We start from the raw sequence: 26,749 nt of genomic DNA, 5'->3' as shown, positions 1-26,749 counted from the left end.
ACTGAAAGGGTCTGAATACTTTCTGAAGCAAATTTATATAACTGTATTCTAATCATGTGAAAACAAAACCATGCTAAACAGTGTTTTGTTCCTTCATGAATTTTATACAAATTTCTTAATTTCCTAGACAAATAAGTGACATTTTCTGTTCTAATGGGATCCATAATGTTAATACCCTTTTCACATCACGGCAGGTTCAATCTGAGTTTTATCAGTGTAAATGTTATGTGAACTAAGTTTTAACCTGGTCTGACAATGCTTTACTTTGATTTTAACAAGTTCTATAATAAGGTAGGTGATATTCGTAACAATTTTTTGCTATGTCTGCTGTAAACTTCATCTTTCTCAGTTGTGGAAAAGGATGTCATTGTAGAACAAATACATCCAAATTAAGAAAAGAAATCCTTGGTACTATATATTTACTTCATCTGCTCCAACAGCCATGTTGAATGTCCAGTGTTAATGTCGCAGTGACCACTTTCCAATCAATCAAAATTTAACAACAGTTTGGTATGTATATTTATATACAGTCTATACAGTTTAAATATAGTTTATACATTAACTTACCAGATGCTGTGCATGGTCAAAGATGGACTGACTGCATCTTCTGTATACTGCATCTTAGTACACAGAGTTTGTATTAAAATAACTAACTTTAAAAAGACAGAAAATACAAGAGGGTCAATCATAGTTTTTTTTAATAATGATTTATATAATAATTCAAAAGTACTTAGTAGTACATTACACAATGATTTATCAGTGGCAAAACAAATAAAAAAGCAAAACCTTTTTTTTTGTTTGATCGTTTTTTTACCCCCATACCATATCCCTTTTCCTTCCTGGTGGTCACACTGACCGGAGGCTCCCAGAAACGTTGAGTTACGTCCCAGTAAGAAAAACACGAAGGACCCATGTCATCATGAAGAGCTGTAAGTTAGAGTTAATGAATGCCCTGTGACTTTTTTAGTAGGCTATTCTAGGTCTTTCTTGGTGCTCAGAGGGTGGGTGTTTGACTGCAGTGAGTCAAACTGAGTGACTTTTAAAAATCCACCTGTTAATGCCAAAGCACTGGGGTAGCGCTGTGTTTTTGCAGAGAGGAGAAGTGCTGAACAAAAGACTTAACTCGTGTTCCCTTACCCAACACACTTTTTAAAATTTTTCTGGTATGTGGTTGTGCAGCAAGCTAGAGCTGCCTTATGCCCGTCTAACTTCTAGTGCTCACTGTTTTTCCTTTTGCACTGGCTTCTCGAGGCTTGTGGCTCTTCGCAGATCCCATTAATGCATCCGCACTTCCTTCCTTGCAACTTGTCTTTGTTCCTCAGTTCCTGCCACTTTTGACACAAGGGAGAAAAGCAAGGATGAGATGACAAAGGAATCAGAGCAACACCGTGTTCCCAAGAAGGCGGCACGGGACAACAAGATATGAAATATTTAGCATAGCTGCTTTGAATCAAACAGTTTGCATTTTCTATTTGCCAGCTGATGCTTTCATTAAAACTGTTCAGCATGCATGGTCAAACTGTCAAACCTTGATCACCTACAATAGGATCATATTTATGGGTAGGTGTGGCCACAATTGTGCCAGACTTGATGATTTTTGGGAATTTCATAAAAGATAAATAAGTAGATTTATTAGCTAATACTTTAATCATACAATGTTAAATGTGTTTTTATTGCTCCTGAACAAAAAAAGAATTTAGATAAAACACATCCGCATAGGATATACTGTATATGTGAACCCTTGTTCCAGGCTCTAAAAGCCTGTTGCTCCTAATTTCTTGTGTCCTCGGTTAAAAATAAATGAACTGTAGTTATATTAAAAGTAAAGGGAGCATCCTGTTAACACTGCCCACTCTCCTTTCAGTTTACAGTTCTCAATGGTCACAGATCAGCCCAGACAAGTGCCTTCATGGGCATCAAACTGGGCCAATTTGGAGTGAAGAGATAAAGATTCATTAATTGGGAGATGACAATAACTGTGTTTGGCCAAAACTGCTCTTGTTCTTACTGCCAGGTCTCTTGGGAGCCTCCAAAATGCCTGTGAACGAGGTCCCAGTGTCAGCGACAAACAATTTGGATCCCAGTACAATGTGAAAGCAATTAATTTAAATCAAACCTTTTAGTTTCTAATCACTGAGAGTAGATTGAAGTTTATCAGTCCACAAGCGCATCCCCCCCTGACACACACACACCCACCTCACCCATCTTCAACCCCCACTAAAAAGCGACTTAGAAACATACTGTATTTTTCCAAACAGCTAGAGGCATATATTCTCACGTTTTACACTTTACAAAGCTGAGTGAAAACATTCAGTAGATAATCAAATATCCAAATATAAACCCATCTTCCACTATCACACCAATTTCTAGCATCAAATTACATTCTTCAGTTCTGAACGTCAGGAGGAAAAAAAAAAAAAAAAAACCAAACAACAAAATCTTTTTACAAAAAAGTCATGTTCATTAAAAGCAATTCACTAACTATCAAATGTTTCTGAGGGTGGATAAACACAACAAGAGGTCCTTTAGAAAATGAATGAAACCCATCTTATCACATTTACAAGATGTTGGCACTGTTAAACAGCCAATGAAAAAACAAAAATAATATGTTTTCTGTTTTGAACAGAAGCTCATCTAGATATAGGAACAGAAGCTCATCTAGATATAGCTCCAGCTTAATCTAATTTTTGTAATGTTTATCCACCCCAGCTAAAAAATGCAGTAGCACCTGAAATAAAAAAAGAATGAGATAAAGTTGGCACTGAGCGGAGGAGCTTATGGGAACACCGCGGGGATAAAACACTACTGGAGTCTGGGGATACACTGCAAATTAAGCCTGACTTTGCTGTTATTTTTTCAAATAAATAACTAATATATTTTATCATAAATTTTCATTTTAGTAAAAGTCATTTTCTGCCTGGAGTGAATAAATACTATTAAATGAATACAGAAAAAAATATATTACATTCTACACACTCAGTCTAGGGAAATCAGCTCATTCCACTTCCCTTTAATTATGTTTATGGTAACTCATCATTTTCTTTTTATCAAAATGAAGCCCAAAGTAGCCGCTTCAATGAGCGGATCTGAATTAAAGTTTTGATAAGTCTGGGTTGTAAAGAGATTGGAACGCAACACAGGGCCTCCAGTAATAAGCAGATGAGCTGCCTTTTTGGAGAATAAGTGAAATTTGTTTTTCTGCTCAGATCACCCACCTCAGTATCCCAGAAAAACACAAAACACGTACGTTCGCTTACAAGCTTGTAAAATGTCACTACAACGGAATCCAGTCATTAAACATGATAATCTAGATTATCTCAAGGGAGCAGTAAGAATGTAAACATCACTTCTATAGGCAACATTCATCTCAATCAATGCTGTATGTTCTGTAACTTGCCTGCACTGTATCGAAAAACAATAACGCCCTAAAGACACACACAGACCTTCTTAATAAATTAATCCACTTTCTCATAAATCCTGAAGCAAAATAAATAAGTACAGAAACTGCTCTCTTACTTCTAATCAATATAATGCAAAACCTAACTTCTTGTTACACAACTATCTCCTTTGCTTTATAGAACCTACACTGACTACATAAAATCAGTGATTTTACTCTGAGGAAACAACCACATATTAAAACACACATGTTCTTGACTCAGTTATAAAAAGCAACATTCAAATCAGCAGCTTCGGGCAAACTTACAAAAATACTGTTGATGATTCTTAAGACGTCTAGTTGTCACCCTCTGGGCCTAGGGTTTCCTTCAACCAGCTGCGGCAAACTGGATGCATCCAAGCCCCCCAGGAATTTAATATTCAGGACACTGATATGTATCTTGTAATGTTTTGTACAGCGCAGTACAGAGTCTAAATGCCGTTAGTTTATTCTGAAACTGCAAGCCGTCAGCTACTTTTACAAATGAAGTTTTAAGTTAGTCAGAACATTGAGCCTGTAGGTTGATTTGGAAATACTTGGCTCAGTCCTACAGAGGATATGCCACTCTCTATACCAGTGCCAAAGATTGTCTCAAAAACGATCAATGGCGGTTGATATTGATGTTTCTTTTCAACAAGTTTTTCCTTGCTTTACTGCTTTATACTGGTACAGAATATCTGCCGAACTCTAAAATAATCAATGTTACTCTATCATTTGGATTTTATTGATACTGCTCAAAACAAAGAACAGTTAACATAAATGCTAAAGCATTCACTGCTTGGCATGTAGAGGGACGAGGGGCCGGTTCATCTCAAAACACTCACTACCTCTCTTAATGCAATTAAGAAATTAGGTTCTCACCTACCTCTAACCTAAACATATTGTGATTTACTTATATCATTAACACTGTTAAAAGGTAAGAAACAATATTTTTATATCTTCCAAATTATACTCCCAAGGGTGTTCATTATTTATAATAATTATGCGAGAGACTGTCACAGTGGGCTGACAAAAAAAAAAAACTTCTTCCATTCTGCCCTGATAATGTATGTAACCATGTGTCTATGTGGTGTCTACACAGTAAACATAGTTCTATGTTCTGTATCAAATCAAACAAAATAACCAGGCTCTTTCTCACTAGAGACCTCTTGAGTGCCAAACTGATAATGACCTACATTAACAGTGTTTTTGATCTGTCTCTGTTGATCCCTGTTTTTGACTTGCCTCCCTCTACAGAGAAATCAGGGGTCGGGGTCAGCACACAACTATCACAGGTGGCAGAAAGCAGGTGGAGTCTTCCTCAAGAACAATTCAGCAGAGTAGCTAGCGCTTATGATGAACGAGGTCTCCTTCCGCAACTGCCATCCTCACCACTACATTACCAAAAAACTGCACCCAAAACCGAACCGAACCCACTATTGTATCTGGCAATATAACGGACGGACAACAGGGACTGGTTAAAGCCTTAACTATTCATATTTTCATTCAAAAAGGTATAAAATAAATGACCTTGGGTCTGTTTTCCTCCGATCAGCAGATAAGCATGTCTGGATTAAAAGTACTTTTGAGCGCAGGGATTATCTATCCAATTCTTTAGAGTGCGTTTACAAAAATAAGTGAGCCAACAGCATTTTGGGTGGACATCATCAGGAGATCATCTTCCTGGCAAGCATAAGATTTTACTCATCATCATCATCATCATCATGTTTTGGATAGAATAGGAGGGGAAATATCAATTTAACAGAAATCACCCCAGATTAATATGAGTGGTAGCTTTTTGTGATCCTTGAGTTAGGGCTAAAACGGTATTAGTGCAGATGTCTCACAGTTTGTCAGCAAAATGTTCTGTATGCATTACTACTCAATTTCCACACAGGGATGATTACTACGCATTTGTCATGGAAAATGGTAGAAAGTCCCTGGTTCACCTGGTGTAAAAATCCCCTGACAACTAAAGATTCAAATGCAAAAAAAAAGGTTATTTCCTTAAAATGCTATAGGTGACAGATTAATTTTTCATCTCCCTGTGGTTCAGAGAGTTTACGGTGACCTTACAAGTCGATACCTGCATTATTTTATAATGCCAAATATACACAAGGCCTTGATTCTCTGCTAATTTAACCTTTTCCTTCTGTTTCATAATAATCATGCTGCACTCTTATAACCTCTGTCCTCTATCTTAATGACTATCTGTTGTCGGTCATGTGTGATTTTAATGTAAGATGATGTCACAGAACTGAGCCCTTAAAGAGAATGAGATAGCAGTAGATGTAAGCGCTGATCCTCTCTTTTTCTGCAGAGGCAGCACACAACTGCTGAGCCTCACCCAGGGGGCTGGTAAAACACAGCTGAAGTGCTGAAGCAAGCTCCCAGCATGTTATAAACAATGTCAGTGACAGCAGGATATAAAACAGCTCCTCCCCAATAACATCTCAACAATAGCACTGGTAAATTTTTTGACAACAGGTCAGCGCCTAGATTAGCCCAATTAAATGAGTAGATGCAGAAGTACTGATGCACAGACAGCACTTTAAGACAAGGCCCAATTATGCTTACATTATGACCAACAGCTCTTGTTTCATGCTTTTTTCTTGTAAATTTTTGTCCTATCAGAAGCAAAGGTCTGTGCAGTTTTCTAAAGGTGTCAATTAGTACATATCCACATGTTCCCACCAACTAGACACAAGAAGAATTATTCTCTTGCTTTGAATTGCAGAGACATACTGGAGCTTGTTCAGGGACCAGGTTTGCAGTACACGTTAAAAAAAAAAAATGCAACAATAAAAAAGCAAACAACAATTAATGGCACACAGAAATCATCTCACTAGCTCACACTGCACCTATGCTTTCAGGAGATTGGTCTCTTTAGATCAGAGACTGAACCAGGAATAAAAGGTGAAAAAAGGGGAACTACAAGCCCTAAGTGAGAAGATAACATTGCAAAAAATCGGGGATCGCACCTTTGTGGTAACTACAAATTACTAAATATCTCCCTTTCATTAAAGATAGATTTAGAAAAAATGCAAAAAAAAAAAAAAAGATCTTATCCTCCTTTTTGTTGGCCACCAGAGATTACAGAGGGATGAAAAAGAACAACAATCTAAAACATTGTTTAAGATTTAAGAAACCCCTCAGATGTGCACCTTTATGTATGGATTATATTGCTTTTACACTGGAAAATGTGGAATATTTATAAAGAAAATATCCAAAACAATAGAAACAGTTTTACATTAACATTTTTTTTCTTTTTTTAAGAAACCACCTATGTACCCACAAGCTAGTAAACTAGACCCTCCCTAACCCCTTTGGCACAATAATCATATTCATATTAATTATTATTATATTATTGAATTACAAGACATTTGAATAGGAATGGTCACTCACACATTCAGAGTAGTAACACAGTTTCTGTAGTCGAAACACATATTGGTACTGTTATAACATAGTTCAAAAACATATTTTTTTCTTTTTTTCACCTTTGTTGATATGTAAATAAATGTACTTTCATCTGAAACAAAACAGAACTGTCTTTGCATGCCCTTATTATTTACAGAATCACTTTGTCTGAGTTTGTTCTTGCTGGCTACTGTAGAGCAGAAATACTACACTCAAAAAAAAATCAGACCATGGACTGCATCTGCATCAGTCAGCTGTTACAGCAGACAAATGCATATGCTGCAGAAAATACGGAGATCATGACGAACAATAATACACATATGACATTTTGAAGCACTGATTGTTGTTGTGATATCAACGGTCTAATTATCTTCGATTAAGTTCGATATACCAATCCATGTCTTTGCTGCAGATAACATTCCTATCATAAAATGTCTAAAGATGTTTGTGTTGTGTATCACAACCTTCTAACCTCAGATTTCTTGTTTTTTTCTTTACTTTGCAGAGCTTTTTCCACTGTGGAGGGAGCTGAGACAATGCCAAGGCCCCATTTCTCAAAAGCATCTTAGTGAATGCATTCATCGGCACATCTTATATCCCAGTACTACTCTGAGTACTCTCAAATTCTGTCTAAGTGTTGGCACATGTAGGTACAATATTCCATTTAAAGGCATAAAAATCTTAAAATAGTCTTAAATAGTCAAATTAGATATTTTAGGTTTTGTTATTTCAGTTCTGTTTACCAATCCAGACATTTATGGCTGGAATATCAGGATGTGTCTGGGCCTGAATTTGACACTTATGCTAATATTAGACAGTTATTCTCTCCATATAAACCAAACCCTGTTTCCTATAAAAAGCTCTATACTACAAACTGGCTTTTCTAAACTCCTCTAAGAGAAAATGTAATTACCACCTGGATTACGTTCACTTCCAACGTTTTTCCCAATCCAGGAAGTATGACATTTTGGATTACTCTCACGAGGCCAGACCTCACTTTAAAACAATAGACTGACATTTTGGCAATTCACTGATTCACTTTCTTGCTGAGAGTGAGATGAAGATCGATACCACTCTCATGTCTGGCCATTCAATATGAAGCTACAGCAAGCAGCCAGTTAGCTTAGCATAAACACTTGAAACAGGGCGAAACAGCTAGCCTGGCTCTCGTCGAAGGCAACAAAATCTGTCTACAGCACCTCCAAAGCTCACGAATTAAAATGTTACCAGACCAGAGACTTCATATATTCACCTGACAGATATAAGAGTGGTATCCATTATCTCATCTAGCACTCAGCAAGAAAGCAAGTTTCAGAAAGTGCTAAATTATTCCTTTCAATAATATTTTAACCCTGGGAAGTTTCCATGTCTCCCTATTCCTGTTCCCGCTACGCTAACATTTTGACTGGCTAAACTGGATGTCAGTCATTGTCCTCTACCAGGTTACTCTCATGAGACTAACGGTAATGTAGCGTCAATCTCATCTGGAGTTTGAACTTCCGAGAATTTATAAAAAGCCCGTTTAAGATGGATTTTAATCTGTTAACCTTTTTACTTGTTCTGCCCCTCTTTGTTTGAAAAGGATTGTGACCTTTAAAAGGACTGTAGCACCTGTGCAACAGATGACCCTGGTAGAGGCTGAGGAGGAGGCGGCTCTATCCCAGCTTGAATCTGTCAATCTGTGCCTGCTAACTTTAGAGAACATTGTTATTCCAATTAATCCCATTCAAAGCACTGTCTTTGATGAAACAGAGTGACACTTGTGTCCTGCTGACAAACTGTATAGAGAAAATGTCATGACTGGGATCCAGCTAAGCCTTACATAATGCTCTGTTAAATGTCACACACTAACAATAAGCTTTCTTCCAATAATCCACCTGAACAAAATTTAATGACTAGGATGTTCATGGTAAAACAAGGCTTGGTCTTGATAATCCCTCCTCTCCCTCTTTCTCAAGTCACAGACAGAGTGGTACAAAAGGTTTGGTCCCAACTGCTTCAGGAATCATGTAGAAAATATACATTCAAACTTCTGAAGAAAACAAACGAAGAGTAGAAAATACTGAAATACTGGCAGGATAAAAGAAAGCAGCGAGAGAGAGAGGGACTGAGGAAAAGAAAGCTATGTAGAGGGAAAAGATTGGGGAGCTGAATCAATCAAAAGATGCTTTTGTGAGAAAGTTCTTCAGAGTAACATACAGCCTGGTATGTTAACACAATGCACTTTTGTCATAAACATGTTGGATTTTATCATCAAAGACAAATCCATAACCTCTCATATTTACATTGTTCTTCCCTTACATTGTGTTGATTTGTGTGTGCTCACGTGTGTGTGTGTGTGTGTGTGTGTGTGTGTGTGTGTGTGTGTGTGTGTGAGTGAGTGAGAGAGTGAGAGAGTGAGAGAGTGAGAGAGTGAGTAAGTGAGTGTGAGCAGATATATATGTGCCCTTGACAGCGTATGTTTAGTCCATACAGGCTTTAGGATTCGTACCTCATCAATACTCTACGCTGTCATGTTGCCATTACCTCTCATTAACTAAGATACAGCAAAAACACAGTCATGCGCGCACACACACACGCACGCACGCACACACACACACACACACACAAACTTACAGTCTCTAATTAGTTGATAGCCATGTTACCTTAAGGCCACTACCCAAACCTAAATGATACATAGCTCTAGACCTTCGGGAATGATTTCTGGCTTAATAGACACCAAAACACTGCAAAGTTATAGTGGCCATTTTTGCAGTTCTCCATGCCTCACTTGTGAGAGACAGCACTAAGAAAATACAACAACGTCGGAACGCTTCTAATACGTGTATCTCACTGCAAACATGTAAACACAAACACAACCTGTTGCATTCACCAAACAGCACTCTATGAATCCTTTACTTCAGGTTTTTACTCCATGTAGGGACGAATGGATTTCAGTCTATCCATCCTCTTTTCTCATTATGACCTGTTGTTTCTGAGTGCTCGTCTTCATTTCTGTGTTCTCTTAACTTGTCTGCCTTACAGTGAGGACGAACTCTGGCTGTAGTTTCTGAGTGTGAGTCTGCTATATGGGGGAGAAGGGGGAGGATGGGAGGGAGCTGGGGGGAGACACAGATCTGTCTCTGAGACAGGTGAGCCACTGCTGGACGCCAGAGAGTCGCGGAAGGGCGACGGAGGAGTCAAAGCAATAAGCTCCTCTTCCAACTCCACCCTCCTCAGAGGGGAGTCAGTGAGGCAGGTGACCAGGCCACCTCGCATGGGGGAGAGAGAGGGGGAGGTCTGGGGGTGAGGAGGGGGCAGTGGGTAAGGTGAATGAGGAATAGAGTGAGCAAGGCAGCCACCCCGGCCCCCCAAGCTGGACTCTACAGGCGGGAGGGGCTGGACGTCTGCGTAGGTTGTGAGGGTCGGGGGCATCTGGAGTTCATGGGGTAACAGGTACGGGTCGGTGGGGTGAGGAGAAGGAGGTGTGTGTTTGTGTGTGTGTGAGTGAGTCGGAGAGGACGAAAGCATCATGCTGTTGAGTTCGGTGATGTTGGCAGTGAAACGGTTTACCACACAGCTGATCTGATCCATCAGTGAACTCTGGGCCTCGCCTGGGTGATCGTCCACAGCAACCAAACGGCCATCACTCCCAGCAACAACAGAGCCACTGCTGGCAGGACCACAACTGCTGCCGCTTCCACCGCTGCAAATGCTACTCGGGTACTTTGGAATACTGGTCATGTGAGGTTCCTCACCTAAACCTGCCCCTAGTCTCTGGCTGACCGTGCTGATCGGCGAAGGTGTCTGCGGCCGGTATGTGATCGAGTAGCGTTCCTCTGCTTCTGAGAGCTCGTACAGGGTCTTGTCTGTGCCAGCGTCAGGATGACTAGGCAGGGAGGACATGGACGGGAGGGAAGGGAGAGGAACATGTGGGGGCAGGTCACCCCCTCCACAGTAACGTTCCTCAGAGGTTTTGGAGAAGGGCTTAATGACGGCAGTCTGATTGTTCTCCTTCTTCTTAATGTGGAAGGACAGCCGCTGCCACAGGTGGTTGCCACGGGAACCACTGCGCTCTGTCTGCGCCCAAGATACCGATTTACCGTTGGAGCTGGAAAACAGGAAGGAAGTGGCAGGAAAGAGAGAGGAGAAAGAGGGGGTTGTTTTTTAGTGCTTGGAGGTAGATTTCCCACCCTCAGTTAATTAGTAGTTTATTACTTTTTTGTCAGTTTCCTGTGGAAAAACAAATTTAATTTGTTTTTGTCTAAAACAAACTACTTTCCAATGAAAGACAGTATAAATGAGAAGGTATAAACACTTATTTCTTTATTTGTACTGTACATACCACATAAAGTGAATTTTTGTTTTGCTTGGTTGTGTTTAACAATGGCTTAAGATCCAAATTTTAGTTTGACAGGAGGCTGCCTACATAATGAAGAAGCACAGAACATTGTATTGTACATTTTTATTTCACTTCCTTCAACCACAGACTAATTTCGGGCTGGCAACTGAATGTGGGTATTATACACATACTGACAAAATATACACTAGCTTTTTTTAATATTCGACTCTGTAGATTTGTGTACAGTCCTAATTTTGTATCAACTCATGACATATCAATGGTAGATGAGATATTTCTTGTGCAATTACAAACTTATAGTTTGCAAAATCATACCTTCATACTTGTTTCCATAATTAATGTCAATTTATTGTGATGCTGATTACCATTAAAAGTCTATCTTGATAGCAGTGTGTCCTTGTTTATCTATTTATTAAATAGGATTAATTTTATGTAAGGCAAAAGCATTACATAAACTGTGCATGTTCTATATTGGTTCTAATTCATTATCCTGGATGAGTAATGTCATTTAACAAATACAAACATATTCAAATGGAGCGTTGAGTCAACCTCAGAAAAATGGAAAATGGACAGTGGCAATATGTTGGACTTCATATGCCGAGTAATTTCATTACAATTAATTTTCTGTTCTATTTTTTCCCACCAGTATGTTCTTCATTTTTCTTTGTCAGGTTCTCTCTCTCTCTCTCTATTTCTTCTTCTATCTTAAAATTTTTTCCACTTTCCACTGCTTCACATCAGTCACAGCACTCCCCTGCCCCCTCTCCCCTTTTCTTCCTCTCATCCCTTTGTCAGGTTAATTACTGTGATTAATCTATAGTATAACTTCTGATTAAACCTCACACCACCGTGGCTGTGGATGAAAAGAACTCAAATCACCCTAGACAGACACACACACACACACACACACACACACACACACACACACACACACACACACACACACTCTGTGATACTCACACCCACATATGCACACACACACTCGACACGTCCACACACACGTATCCATATGCCTCATATGTCATCCTGCACCTACACATGCACAGTGATGTGATCTACTCGTTTGATCCCATAGGAAGAGTCTCTTACTGAAGGTAAGGTAGGACCATTGATCTGATCTTACATGTTTCATATCTAGCTCTGAGGAGGATTTTAACAACTGGTGAATGTAAACCAAGCACTCTCCAGTAGTTCCAACATGTGGTTCAAACATCAGTCAAATGTTACTTTCTTTTAAATATTCCTTCTTTTTCCCCATGGTCTGCCAGGTTCATGTCTATCTGTGTCTGTTCAGACTACACAATGACAACATCTCAAAGGCAACAGCTTCCAGCCCTGCACTGAGGAGATAGACAGCCCTTCCAATTACCACCGCCCACAGAGGAAGATATGACCAAAAGACATGGTGAGGGGAAAAGGGGAAAAAAAAGGAATGAAGATGGAAACACTCCTGACATTTCTTATAAGAGCGTGATTGAAATCTTGCTTGCCAAGCGGGGTGAGCTAGAGTAACCTGCTGACAGACGAAAATGTGTTCTCGTCTTTTTTCTCCCTTTTCATTCTGGGCAAGTGGCTGTGCGTCACTCCCTTTGTGTCCTTTGATCGGTTTCTTGTCAGAGTAGATGACTTGTGGATGGCCTTAAGCTGGGTACTGAAAGCTATTATGTCTCTCCTTTTCACGCTATTCCTTTGGCATTTTTCTCTTTCTTTTCCATCACTTCTACTCTTCTTCTTTCTGTCCATTCCCTCCCATCCATTTTTTTTTCTCTCTCAGTTTCTCCTTACCTTCCCTTCCTCAGTTCATTCCTGTGTCTCTCCTTTGCCATTTCTCCATTAGGCAATTGTCTGAAGTTCATGTTTGGGTCAGAAGAACAGTCAGGCAGACTCAGGGGAGTTCAGAGAATCAATCTCTCAAGGAGCTCGAACACACACATACACATACACCAGATATAGTCTCAGAGTGGGGCCATTACAGAAATGGTGCCTTGGACTGTAACTGAGGAGTAACCTGGCATTAACCTGGCTAAGAAGTCTCTAGTGTACACAAACACATACAGATGTACCTGAGTGTCTCTCCAGTAGAGCCTCTGCGTTTCCACAGGTTAACCAGACTAGAGGAACGGCTGGCAGCTGAGGACGATTTGCCGTCACCCACGTGCATGCGCACCACTGTGCTAGTGGTAAAGGCACTGCGCACGTTACGCTCTGGTTTGGCTAAAATGATGTACACCTGGTACAAAATAAAACACAAAATATGTTATTTAACCATGGCTCTACAACTTTTTATTTTTTCGGAAAGAGAACTGCTTAATTTAATCATTTTTAGAGAAAGCAAAGATCTACAGCACTGTTGGTATCTGGAGACACTTGGATGATGTCTGTCTGCACAAAAATGTCTTTTAATAAATGGTCTTTTTAGAGGAGCGATAAAGGCTTTCATGCATTTTAAATGTAGAACTCTAATAAAAAGACAGTTCTCAAAGGGGCAGCAGCTAATTGTTTTTATTGATAGCATTTCTCTTTAAGCTCCACAGGAATATCTAGCTATTAATGTATAAGTAGGAGATACCATTATACGTAATAATATTTTAAATGGGTTTTTAACTTGCGGGCTTTTGATGAAAATTTAATTTCAAGTTTCAAATTATTTATTAAAAAACTTAACTTGAACACTCTTTTTCAATTACTTTTTGTTTACTGGGAGTTCTGCCAGTACATTACTACTCTCCATGGCCACAAGCAAGAAATAGTTTGGGGTGCTTTATCATCACATCTAAGTATTCACACACAAAACAAAACAAATTGTGCTGTATTGCATGAAAAATACAACTACAAAAAAGAAAACTAATACAGTGAAAAACACAAGTGCTTCTTTCTTAGGTCTGGGAGTGTAATAAATATTCACAAATAGGGGCCAAACTGCTCCCAGTTATAGGAATAGTATAGATAGACTTTAATACCCAACAAGCCATCCAGAAATATGAAAACAAAAAAGGCACTGCCTTTCATCTGCCGAGGTCAAGATTTTCGATATGCGAACACCCTGGAGTCTCCGTTTGCACTCATTATTTAAGACAACTACCACATACCAAAGACTGCAACTGAGCCGGCTGCATGGTTAAGTCTGCCAACAGTGAGAGTTGACTGGTAATGTAGCATGAAGTCTCAGTACTGTTGCTATGGTTACCTGCAGGCTACTATACCTTGTGCACTGATTTAGAATGATTGCAACCATAGTATGTTTGATGTTTCCTGATATACACAACTAATGGACACCTGACCAAAAAAATCAAAAAAGCAATTTGTGGTGGCTTAAACCAGAAACTCAATATCAAGGGAGACTGAAAAGTGTGAGGAAATATATAAATCAAGGCGGTGAATGAGTGAAAAGCAGAAACTGTGGATTTTTTTTAGCTTCAGCCTTACCTTTGGTACGAACATGCAGCAAAGAGCCACAGTGGCACTGAGGCTGACACTGAAGCACATGGTGATAATTTTGTAGTTGGAACCAAAGTAGATGGGTACAAAGGCCAGCCAGATAATACAGGTGGTGTACATGGTAAAGGCAATGTACTTAGCCTCGTTGAAATTAGCTGGGACATTGCGGGTCTTGGAGAGAGAGAGACAAAGTGAGAGCAAAAGACAAGTGTGAGCAAATATTCAAGCATTTCGATACTGTTGTTGAATTGATCTGTATATCCTGCCTTAAATTAAGTTGTTTTTGATTTAATGTATTTACAGAAACAGAATTAAAACTCGTAACCCAGTGCCTTTGCATTACACTTATAATTCTGATGCTAAAATCACCATTATGTGCAAGTGAATTAGATTAAACATGGGGTCATAACCCTACACCACCAGTTATATGGGTCTGCTCTGATGCTGTGTCCATAAACATGGTCAATTTATTTGCTTGAAGTACAGTGGAGTGCGTTTCAGAATTTTTCTCTTTTTACCATTCTGCTCTCACACTCTACAGAAAATACATGGCTGCAGGCCACCGAAAAATCAAACATTGACTTTGTAATGTGTTTGTTGTAATAAAATTTCATTAACTGTTGAAACAGTGGTTTCATCACTGCTTTTCACATTATGTCCTTGTCACTTTTCTCACATGTGGTAGCTGTTGTAGGAAGAGATGCACTGTACATAATACAAACTGGAAATTTAGTGTAAGTACACAGGTTGGTACACACAAACTATTATTCCAACTACATGTGTCCTTGGAGCTTTAAAGCATCCACTAACTTTAAAGTGGCAATTTATATTTCTTATCCTGTGAAGATTTGTGACTTAGTATATTCAATTCTCTAATTCAAAACTGTAATGTACAATAATTCCAATAACTTTAGCAGGTACCTTAAAGGCATAGAAGGTGCAGCTGAGTATGAGCAGGCCATTGTACCCCAGTGGGGCAACCACACCCAGGTTAGTTGTATTGCAAATGAGGTTGACTTGGCGGATGCTGGGGTAGTCATGGATCACCTGTAGGGACACCGGAGGGAACATGACATGCCAATGATTAGACATATTCTTCTTTATTTCTTTGTTAACTTGTCTACTGTTATGTCTATCTCAATGAGCTACTCTCCCACTGTCAATGAAAAACAGAGACACATACCTGCTCACTCACGGCTTACCTCAGGTTTCTCCATGAGGAAGAGAGCCACGATGATGCCCAGCTGCAGCAGAATGAGGACGAAGGCAATGATGAGCTGAGCGCAGGCAGACATGAAGCGAGGTTTCTTTGTACAGATTTTCTTCTTGCTTCCTGCCAGGATCCGAGCGATGCGGTTTGTCTGGGGTCAGATCACAAAAACCATCAGGACATTTTAATAAACTACTGTATCTATATTCTGGGCACTGCTTTCTGTGCTTCCACAGCGCTACCACTTTCTTATGGGAAAGCTGTTACAGTTTCCTGCCACTGGTGAATCCAACCTCCCTGTTACTCAGCGCTCATTCCCAAAATCCCATGGTACAGGGGTAGGATAGACCTATGGCCCGGCTTCTGATGTTATGCTACCCATATCGCCATACTGTAAATGATAAAAGAGGGATTATAATCTCCAGCATCAGAGGATTATGGCCCCTGTTTTTTTTCCCTGTTTCTTTCTCATTGGGCCCCACGGCTTTGCTTCCCCCCACGGATGTATCATTTAGCCCTTACCTTGGTGACAAGCGCAGAGTAGCTCATGGCAGGTGAGAGGCCTATTCCCAGTCGTTGGAGGTAGCAGTGGATGACATGGGGTTTGGCTATGAGGCTGAAGGTACACAGGTAACCCAGGCAGATCCCTGCCAGTATTATGTAGCACAGCTCCCTACTGGAAGATTTCACTACTGGGGTGTCCCGGAACCTGAATACAGACACATTCAGTAAAAACAATTATGTGCAGAAACACAAACATGGACGTGCGGAAAGACATACAGTATATATACAAGAATTTAAACACTTACTCAGGAAAACAGTGACTAAGAAAAGAGAAGAAATGTGCAAAGTGTGTATATATACATATAGTGTGTGTCTCTGTCTAGTATAGCACTGTCTATAGTTCTCCTCAGTTCATATATTTTCTTAGATTAGAGATTTGTTACCTGATGAAGACAGCGGTGACAAAGAATGTGGACATTAGACCAAGGCAGGCAAAGACCACGGCAGCTATGGGTTCAGGGTCTCCCCACCGTAGGTACTCAACTGGGATTGGGTCACAGCCTGGGGATATGGGGATGCATTTCTTGAGACAAAACTATGTTTTTCTGTATTCTTCACATTCTCTCTCGTTCACTTTCCTTTTGTTTCTCTTACACCCTTTTTCCATCAAGCTTTGACCAACATTTGGCACAGGTGGAGCATCGGTTTACAGCACTTGTCCTGATTTCCAGCAACCTGCAAAGGTCGGGGTTAGTTGGAGCCGCACCTGCACATCTCCAGGTAGGAAAGTCTCAACAATAAAGTGACTGACTAGCACTGCCTGCAGCCAAAGCCTGCATCTTGTTTAAATATCCTGACATGGTAATATTGTGTGAAAATGTGACAAAACTGAATTTGTTTATTTAGTTACATCAATCTGTATCGAATCCATTAATAAAGTATGAATATTGTATGAATTACTCGACAGGGCTCCTTCATTATCCAGATGTTGCTCTCTGCTATTTTGCAACTTACTTTTGTCCCTGCAATACATACTTCATGCTGTCCACTCTTCTTCCTCCCTCTGTGTCTCTATTTGCCCCTTCTTCTCCATTCCTCCTGTCATTCAGTCTTGATCTGTTTCATGTCCCTCTCTTTTTCTTTGTAGTACTAATCCATCACTCTGTCCCTCGCATTTCCCCCAACATCTCCCTTATCTATCTTCATCGTCATCCCTCCCACCTTTCTCCGTAATTCTCTCCCTCCCTTCCTCTCTGTCCTCCTCCTAGGACAGGAGATAGAGTGTCATTAATTAAAGGGACAGTTCTAATTATTATCTGTCGTAACGCTTGCTGAAATTATCTGGCTGGTTGGTCTAGACATACAGGAGCACCAGGGGCACACGTAGACTACTTCTACAAAATTTCTCTCATTACACATCACTTTCTTGCTTTATTGTCTTGTTTCTTTGTCTCTTGCTCTTACTTTCTCTCTCTCTCTCTGAGACACACACAACGGATGGTACAGTACTGCAAATCACAGAGAGAGAGGAGGAGAACAGTCATTTAAAAAGACTTGAGTAATTTAATGACTGTCTTTAACACGGTCAATAAAGTTTATTAAATCAGTGGTGTGGTTAGGTCTAGGGGCATCAACAACAGCCTAATTGCTGAACGGGAGCCAAGGGGACTGTAACAGAGAGACAGAAAATAAGTCAGGCGGAAGCATCCTGCAAAGGATGCGGCTCACTACTGGATAATATAAACATAGAAATAAATATGGAAATCATAAGGTAAATCAATGTGTTATTGAAAATCATGCAGTGTGTATAAAACACAATACTCAAACAAGGATTACAGTAACTGTTCTGTCTAGCCATTAGGGGTGAGGACCACCCACCTGTGAAAATGTACGATGGGAGGAAAGTAAGAAACTTGCTGAGAATTTAGCTCCAATTAATCCTGCCCACATAAATCTAGATGTTGGGGCTGAAAATCCCAGATCAGTGTTTTTCTCATGGGTGTTCTCAGAGCGGTCTAAAAGCAATGGCTACGTCGGCAAATTAATACTTAATTAGTTTAAAGAACCTGCAGGAAATTGCGTCGTGTTTGACCCTAAGCCAAACTGGTGCATTAAGGGGAGATGGACCGTTTGGATGGTTCAATCAATAGAAAATTTTGAGGCAAACTCCTTCAAACATTCAGAGACTCAGACTGTGGAACTTTATCCATCATTGGAGAGGCTCAAATCCCAAAGCTAATCCTCCCTTTTCCCTTTACTGCTCCTTTCACTCTCCTACGTTGCTTCTTCTGTCAGAGCCTATTCATCTCCATCTCTCTCTTTCTCTCTCTCTTTCAAACTCACTTTCACCATTTCTTTCCAAGTCACCTTTTTGTCACTGTCGTTTCCTTGTTTTAGCGCTATTGCTGTCTCCTAAACTCCCCCATTGCTATCTATTGTTTTCACACCCACTTTACCTCTGGTCCTGCCAGCTGAGACCCTACTCTCTCTCCTCTATTCCCTCAGCCTCTTTATCTCTCACACTCTTTTTCTCCTCTCTTTTGGCCTGAGGGAGAGAGATCAAAATGTCCGCTGGAGGAACAGGGCAAGCAGTTTGTTTACACCTCATTACTGCTGTTTCCATATAGCCCCACTGGGGGCCACGCAGCATTTATTGTTGATGAAATGAGTCACATGCATGTACTCATACACATGAACATGCACAAACGAATACACAAAAAGTTACATATGGGTAACTCCAATCACAATTTCAATCCTTTATCTCCTTCGTTTTTCACTGTCAACTTTCTCTTTGTCATTTTCTCACTGGTTTGCTCCCTGTTTTAGGTTAAGGATGCTTGTGTCTCTGGCAGAGAAGCTCAATCTGAATTTTCAGCAGGGCTCTATTCATGTTTTAATCATTGAGCCTGGTGAGAAGCTAGCAAGCATTATAATGAGCAGCTGAAAGCATAACAAGGCAATATCCCACCGCTTCGGACGCAATGAAGGGGAAATAAATTTTCATTGCAACTGAAATGTATTTGCATGGAAAGCGGCTCTTGATGCAGAATAATTAAAACATTGGTGACCATGTTGGTAACAAATTAAAGGGAGGGGAGAGAGAGGGAATGGAAGGGAAGGAAGGTGAGGGGAGATGAGAGAAAGAGAAGGCGAGTGTGAAAGGGAGGGATAGTCTCTCAGTTTCTCTCTTTAATGTAACTGGTGCAGGACTTATTGTATAATATTAATGGTGGTATGGCACACTGTATCGGGGAAAAAACAACTATCTCTTTCCACTAAACATCCTTTATCCTATCACTCCGCACACAAACATGCACGCACACATTGTGCAGTTTCTGTCAAATAGCATCACTACTACCAACCTGATAACAGGATTTTTTTATGCAGGAGCATGGTCAAATACTGTAGTTCCACATGCTCATTGCAGTGTTTCTTATCAAGTATTTTCTTGGAAAAGTGGAAATGTCTTTTAGATAACAGTTAAAAGTTAAAAATAAACATGCAGACATAGACACAAACACAAACATACAGAGACTGACCTGTGAGGTCATCAGTAGGCCAGGAGCCCAGTTCACAGGCTCGGCAGGTGTACTCGTCAAACACATACTCATTCTCTTTACAGGGAGTGCACGTCCAGCAGCAGCTCACCTCACCTTTACGGATCACCTACAAGGGGCAGAATGTACACTCTGTGTTTGCCTGTGCCTTTGTGTACATGCTTCCAGTGAGCTGGCTCATAGATTATTTATCTACGTGCCAGTTCAATTATACCAGCCACTGTATTTTTGTGGAACTTTACTTTTATGCATCTTAAAATCTGAATTTAAATGCCCTATAAACCCTACTCAGAATTTAGATTCCGAATTTTAATTATTTTAAAAGAGGCAGTGAATATGTATAATCTTTTATACAGATGAAAATGTGTCATGTACATTAGACAGTCCTTCACGACTGTTAGGGTGCTGGATTCACAATGTTGCCTGTAATGATGTGTTTAACTTTAATTACTCAATGCAAAGTATATAACCTGGCCACTTTATATATTTTATACAGCATTTAAATACTTGAAAAATACCTCACATAACCAGAAATTATATCTGTATAAGTCTTACTTACCTTAATCTGTCCTTTGTCACAGGGTTCACTGCAGACTGACTTGATGATTGCTTCTTTGTTGGGCCAGATTTCATCATCATCTATCTTCAAACCGCTGTTGTCCCAACTGCCAACATTAATGTAGTCATAGTAGTCCTTCCCCATCTTTTTGAAGTTCATTATTTCATACCTATACACAAAAGGCACACATGCATGAAAACACAAACACACATGCAACACATGGTCATGTCACAAAATACTTGGTGCAGGCACCTCTTGTCTATCGCCTTTGCAACCTGTAAGGCCCAAGAAAAAAAAAGGTGTCACTGTCGTCTCTTTTCAGTTACAGCGCTTACCTGCCAGGTGAGTCTCCATTCTCATCGAATAAGATTCCCTCCCCTGACACGCCTGTGAAGTTTGTTTTCATCAGGAAGTCCAGCAGTGTAGCACCATCTATCGGTCGCATGGAATCACATAGGCCCTTAAAATACATCAAAAGTCATGTCATATACAACAAAAATGTCATGACGCACAATCACTGTTTCATGTGAGAATTTGTGTGTGTGCACAAGTAAATTTGGAAATGGTGGTCAATGGTCATCCATGTTGAAAGAATTTCAAAAAATTGAATGCTATGGCATAAAAATGGTAAAGACATTCCTTCAGTTAATCTTCTGAAAACATCAGCAAACACTGTGCATCACACCTCCAAATGACTTGTAAATTGAAATGTGCAGTGTAGCAGGTATTGTTTTTCTACCCCTTGAATGTCCCATTCAGACCAATCGCTGTACTTTTTTTTTTTTTTTTTACACACAGTGAACAGTTTAGTCAGAACTGAGCCACTGTGTCTGAAATATTACATTTCAGTTTACATGTCTGCAAAAATGAACTTTTAAGTCATTCCCACAAACTAACAGCAAATATGAGCCAAAGTCTGTAAAAATGCAACAGCAATGATGTATTACTTTCATAGTTTTCTGGATGAGAAAATATAGAATAAAATACAGCATTATACTTTATAGGGTTTCAATGTTGAACCGTTCTATCTGAATTTCTCAATTTATACGATTATTGTTCTGGTACATGCTAAAATCTACATCTAGGTTCCCATCACGGGGTAACAATAAGGCAAAAATGGGACCCAGGGAAACAAGGTCTACAGTAACATGGAGGCACTACACCTTGCACCTTCTTTTTGTCCCACCATTCCCAGTCTCCAGCCCTTCATCTCCCTCCTTTATCTCCTTGAGTCCTAGTGTCCCTCCATTCAACCATCAGAACAGTACCTACCTGATAGCCTGGGCAGAGTGCCTGTTGCATGTTATGCAGGCCATATGCCATTGAGTAGATGGCATTAATGACAAACCCCATCTTTGTGTCTTGTGCATACTGCTGCCGAAGCGACTCTCGCTCTGCAGAGTTGGGTGGGTAGAGTCGGGGGGTGGGAGAAAGAATGGAAAGAGAAAGGCAGGTATATAAGTGCAACTCTTAATTTCACCTTTCCCTTCTAATTTTATGAAACAAAGTGTGATTTCTTCTTTCCTAACATCAAAGACCACTTTCCTTCCTCTCATTTCTTCTCATCAGCCACTTCCAACCTCCACATCTCATTTCTTTCTGTCCTTTTCTGTATCCTGTTCATTTGTATTTTCTATTTCATTTCATTAGAATACATGAGACATGGCTCCCTTTGATGCTGCTCTCACGCAACGTTTTGCCTATGAATGAAGGGAACGAAACAGAAGGAAAAATGGGGAGAGACGAACACAAAGAAATAAAGGGAGGGTGCACTCACAGCCACAGGGAATATCTTCAGTTGAACCAGAAAGCTGCGTGTATCCATATGGAATGTGTGTAGGTTTGTGGATGTGTGTTCGGCCAGTCTGTTTGGATGTTATGTGAGTGTATGTTATTTACATTAATACTGGCCATTATGAAAGTCTGTCAATAAAAGCAGATTTATACTTCAGCCTGTTATGTTGACCCAAAACAACAGAGCCCCTCTCGCTCTCTTTTTCTCTGTACTCCAGATGGCCGTGGTCAACAAAAAAAATACAGTACAGCTGTAACTCAGAAGCCGTGTGTTGTCTAATTCCACACTCACTACTAGATGTGCTAAATGAGTAAATTTCAGTTCCTATCCCAATATGTATCAAAGGACTATACAATAAACAACAATGAAACTAACGGACATTGCTAACAATCCCTCTTCATAAAGAAAAGGAAAAAAAATGATGTAAAAGTGCTGTCACTACAGAATATTCTACTTTGGTTCCCTTGTATGTTTATTTGTCTCTGTACTCACTGCTACAGGTGCGGTTGTACTTGTTGCTCTCCTGTGGGTGGCCTTTAAGTCGACAGTGAAAACGATGCTGCCAAAACTCGGGGAACCAGGGGTTCCTATGGTTGTTTTCGGGGCGAAGTTTAAGGTAGTATTCGTCAAACCATTTCACATCAGCCGACTGGAGCTTGATGGTAATACCGCCGGCTGCTTCCTTAACGTAACCATCCGTCACATCATACCTGTCTGCCCATCCATCACTGCAAAAAAAAAAAAAAAAAAAAAAAATACAAGGAAAGACAAGCAGAAAAGCTTAGCAAACTCCAAGACCCATTCAATTTATATGTGAGGATATAAAATCTATGCTTCACTTTTTCACAATCAAAACAAAATTTGCATAATTTCTTTTATAATTTATGACGGAGTCATTTGATTAATCCAAAATACTTTTGCTGATTATGCTGCAGAGGCTGTTCGGAGAACTTAATTGGTTGTCAATAATTTGGCAGAAGACCGAGACAGAAGTATGTGGGCCAGTGCTCTTTGTTTTTTTTGGTCCAACTATTATAAATGGAGATTCAAATAATACAGTGTTTACTCGAGGATGGTCTGGCCCAGTGTGACAGACACGTGGTGGTCATTTTGTCCTGCAGAACCTCAAGAAGTGAAAGAAAGGGGAGCAGAAGGAAACACAACTAAGTTGGACTGCTGCAGATAGAGTGAGGGAATAGGCGACACTGCAGGAGAAGAGTCCAACTCACCAGGCTTTTGTAAGACCTGCATCTTTTCTCTGTTGTCAGCAACCATAGGCACAAATTATGTCTTATGGCCTGTTAGTAGCTGTTATAGCCACAATGCCTAGTTATAATTAATTCCCATAGACATAACAACAATTTATTTCTCCAGCACTACCCGTGCCATGGCACTCAGAGAATGTGGACGGCAGGCATTACACCAGTAGCCAAGACTTCTTTTTCATCTGGTTTTCATTAAGGTGTCTCTATGAGAAAACTTCCAATATTATATAGTAAAGGGACTATGTCACAAGGGTGCTGACTGGTTATGACGAGAGTTTAATTAGCCATGTGGGGCTGTGGATCTTTTATGGGGCCAGCCCCTATAGGATTTAATACTGATAGTAGAAATAATTGACTTGATTAGCTGAGCATGTGGAGAACATGCAAATTATAATGCGCAGAGATGCAAAGATGGGTGTGTCAGCCCTTAGAGCTCATTAGAACTGTTCCTTCTTCAAAGAGCTGGAATTACTTTACAGAACTTTAGTTGTTTTGTGTGCATGTGGGTGAGATTAAATGTTTGGGTTGAGAGGTGATGTGCTGAGGCACCAATATGTCGCCATAACAAATAAACCCTATATCACACACACATACCTATATTAAACATGCACACACGCACACACACACACACACACACACACACACACACACACACACACACACACACTGATAGATACATTTATGTGCTGAGTGCTCCAGTTTCTTTGCAGGAAGGCACAAAGAAAGAGAATGAGAAAAAGAAAAGCAGAGAAGGAGAGTGAGAGACAGAGGAGCAGAAATAGCAAATCAGGGAGAAGTAAAGTGAAAGGAGGCACAAACAGAATGATAAGCAGAGAGTCAGAGGACATGTGGGAGGGAGCTCTTACATCGTTATGGGCAACATCCAAAATTCATCATATCTCTGACAAATAGGCATAAACACTAAGCACACACACACACACACACACACTCTCACTCACACACACACAAACACAAACACACACACACACACACACACACCAGCCGGGTGCTAAGATGATCTAGGTCAAATGGAGTATTTTGGCTGCAACTCAGCAGCCATGCCCCGTCAGACACCAGCAAGACGAATATAACTGCCTCACAATACACACACAGACTGCGGAGACATATCGCTGTACTTTGCATTTTTTTGGAGAAGATCTGGGTTTACTGCTCCTCAAGGAAGCACAGATGGCACAGTGAGTGTGTGTTTTTGTGTGTGTGAGAGAGAGAGTAAGAAAGAGATAAAGAGAGGAAGGGAAAGAGAGAGAAGTGGATGTGAATGACAAATCTCTCTCCTCCTTTCACAACTACTGCCAACATGGCCTCAAGCAAGAAAACGATCCTCAGTTCTTCCAGTGGAATTTTTTTCTCTCTTTATTTCTCTCTCTGTCTCTCTGAGCCTCTAGAGAACAAAACTCATTTTCTCCTACAGCAGTCCTTTTAGCCTTAGTCTGATTTGTGAGCCAGTGTTTGTGTTCATGTGTTCATGTGTGCATGTGCGTGTGTAAACTGCCACCCTTTGTGTCTCTACTCGTCCCTCTTTTTCCTCTTTCTGTGGTTCTTCGTCACCCTCTGCCTCAGAGCTGTTGTCCATTATATGGCAACCCATGCCTCTAAACATCCAAATAAAAGGTGTATACGTAAGTATGTAATGTGTGTAGATAGAGGGAATCGGTTTGGGTTTTGATGGGGAGGTTAGCAGCGGTTCTGTCACAAGTGCTTGTTTGGCTTGTCGTTATAGATGAGTCAAGAAATGCTACTTTAGTTGACACAGGCTGATAAAAAATATGTTTTACAGCAAAATATCTTTTTACTGATTTCTGTAAGTCATAAGGACATGGAATATGTTTCAGAAAAGTTAGATGTTGCATGATAAAACAAATCAAACTCCAAACCAAGCTTGGACAAAACAGGCTTGGTTTATGTCGGTGGTTTCCAACTTGTTGGTCAGGCTGTCCAAATTAATAGGTGGTTGCAGATGCTTTCATCACTATTTCAATAACTTTATCGAATTTGGTACATTTGTTTTCGTTTGGATGGGACACTGTCCCATGCAAAGCAACAAAATGGTATTATCGCAATGCATGGATCGATCGGTAGTTCCCCTGAGGGAAGAATGAATAAGATTTTGGATATTTATGTGATTATTTTCTTCTAGTCTGTGGTTGAACACAATGTTGTATTGACATTATGAGACACGGTAAGTAGATGAGTGAGAAAGAAAGTGAGAAAAGGGGTAAGGAAAAAATAAAGACAAAAATCAAAGAGATTGACAGGAAGAAGCAGTGAAAAAAGATTCAGAAGTAAACAATCACTGATCATTAATCAGCACTCTCATCCTGTCAATTTTTTCTTCTTTTCTTCTCTCCCCCAGTTTTCTCTCTCCATCTGTCTCTTTTGCCCTCTCTCATTGACACCATCAGCCTTCCCTCCACTCAGTTTTTCTATCCTCCTTTTTACTCCCAATCCTCCAAGTCTGTCACATTTCAACTGCTCCCGTCTGTCAATATGTCCTTACAGAGGCCAAAATGAGACACAGCACTCGAAACATACACACCAACACACTCACAACCACACTTTCATTAATCACCACCTGAAAGTAAAAATATTTCTAGAAAGTTCTCCTTAATTCAAATAACCATCCATGGTTGTGCAGCTGAGGTTTCGGACCCAATCTGTGGCCTTTACCCTGTTTTTCTCACTGTCCCACCAAACGGCTTTACTCCCACTGTACTAAACTCTCTGTGACCAAATATCACAGAAATAAAATAAATAAATACACATATGGTTGCAAGAAAAAAATGTCTGCAGTTTTTTAATCAACAAATTTCTAATAGCCCCTTCAGGAAGTAAAATGTTTAGTTTGCTCTCCAGTACAATTGAAGAAAATTATATTTGCTCCTGTCTGCACAAATAGCATAAGAAATGTGATTTTAATTTCCCAGTTAGCACAATGACTCCCACACATTTTCATCTGAATCCCACATATTTATTTGTGACAAATATTTTCGATGTTTGTTTACATGGAAATCAATGACTAGATTTGTGGTCTCATTTTTGTTTGTTTTTTTGCTTAACTGGACAATGTATTATAAAATGACATTTAATGACCTACTTAAATTGTTTTGGGAGGACTTTTTTGTTGAATCCTCATTACTGAAAATTTTTCTCAAATTGCTGGATGAAAGCAAGGATCACTGACATGGGATAGTTTTCACCTATACCATCCTGCAAAAGAAACACTAAAGAG

The 26,749-nt window shown here is 40.0% G+C and overlaps 1 protein-coding gene across 1 annotated transcript in view; it reads right to left on the bottom strand.

The window, feature by feature from the left end:
- Positions 1 to 2,674: 2,674 nt before the first annotated feature.
- Positions 2,675 to 26,749, bottom strand: part of grm5b (glutamate receptor, metabotropic 5b) — a 45,457-nt gene continuing 21,382 nt past the window's right edge. Inside the window, exons 3-14 of the mRNA XM_040130545.1 lie at positions 22,727 to 22,962; positions 21,712 to 21,833; positions 20,775 to 20,899; positions 20,440 to 20,608; positions 19,863 to 19,989; positions 16,767 to 16,884; positions 16,342 to 16,528; positions 15,812 to 15,970; positions 15,531 to 15,656; positions 14,598 to 14,780; positions 13,235 to 13,401; positions 2,675 to 10,922 (exon numbers count right to left, since the gene is read on the bottom strand). Of these exons, the coding sequence (XP_039986479.1) occupies positions 9,851 to 10,922; positions 13,235 to 13,401; positions 14,598 to 14,780; positions 15,531 to 15,656; positions 15,812 to 15,970; positions 16,342 to 16,528; positions 16,767 to 16,884; positions 19,863 to 19,989; positions 20,440 to 20,608; positions 20,775 to 20,899; positions 21,712 to 21,833; positions 22,727 to 22,962 (2,791 nt within the window). The 3' untranslated portion in view covers positions 2,675 to 9,850. The remainder of the gene's footprint in view (positions 10,923 to 13,234; positions 13,402 to 14,597; positions 14,781 to 15,530; positions 15,657 to 15,811; positions 15,971 to 16,341; positions 16,529 to 16,766; positions 16,885 to 19,862; positions 19,990 to 20,439; positions 20,609 to 20,774; positions 20,900 to 21,711; positions 21,834 to 22,726; positions 22,963 to 26,749) is intronic.

Source organism: Xiphias gladius, chromosome 7 (assembly GCF_016859285.1).
Source record: "Xiphias gladius isolate SHS-SW01 ecotype Sanya breed wild chromosome 7, ASM1685928v1, whole genome shotgun sequence".
In the NCBI taxonomy this organism is placed as follows: domain Eukaryota; kingdom Metazoa; phylum Chordata; class Actinopteri; order Istiophoriformes; family Xiphiidae; genus Xiphias; species Xiphias gladius.
The sequence above is the reverse complement of the archived record's forward strand: the minus strand, read 5'-3'. Positions and strand labels throughout refer to the sequence as shown.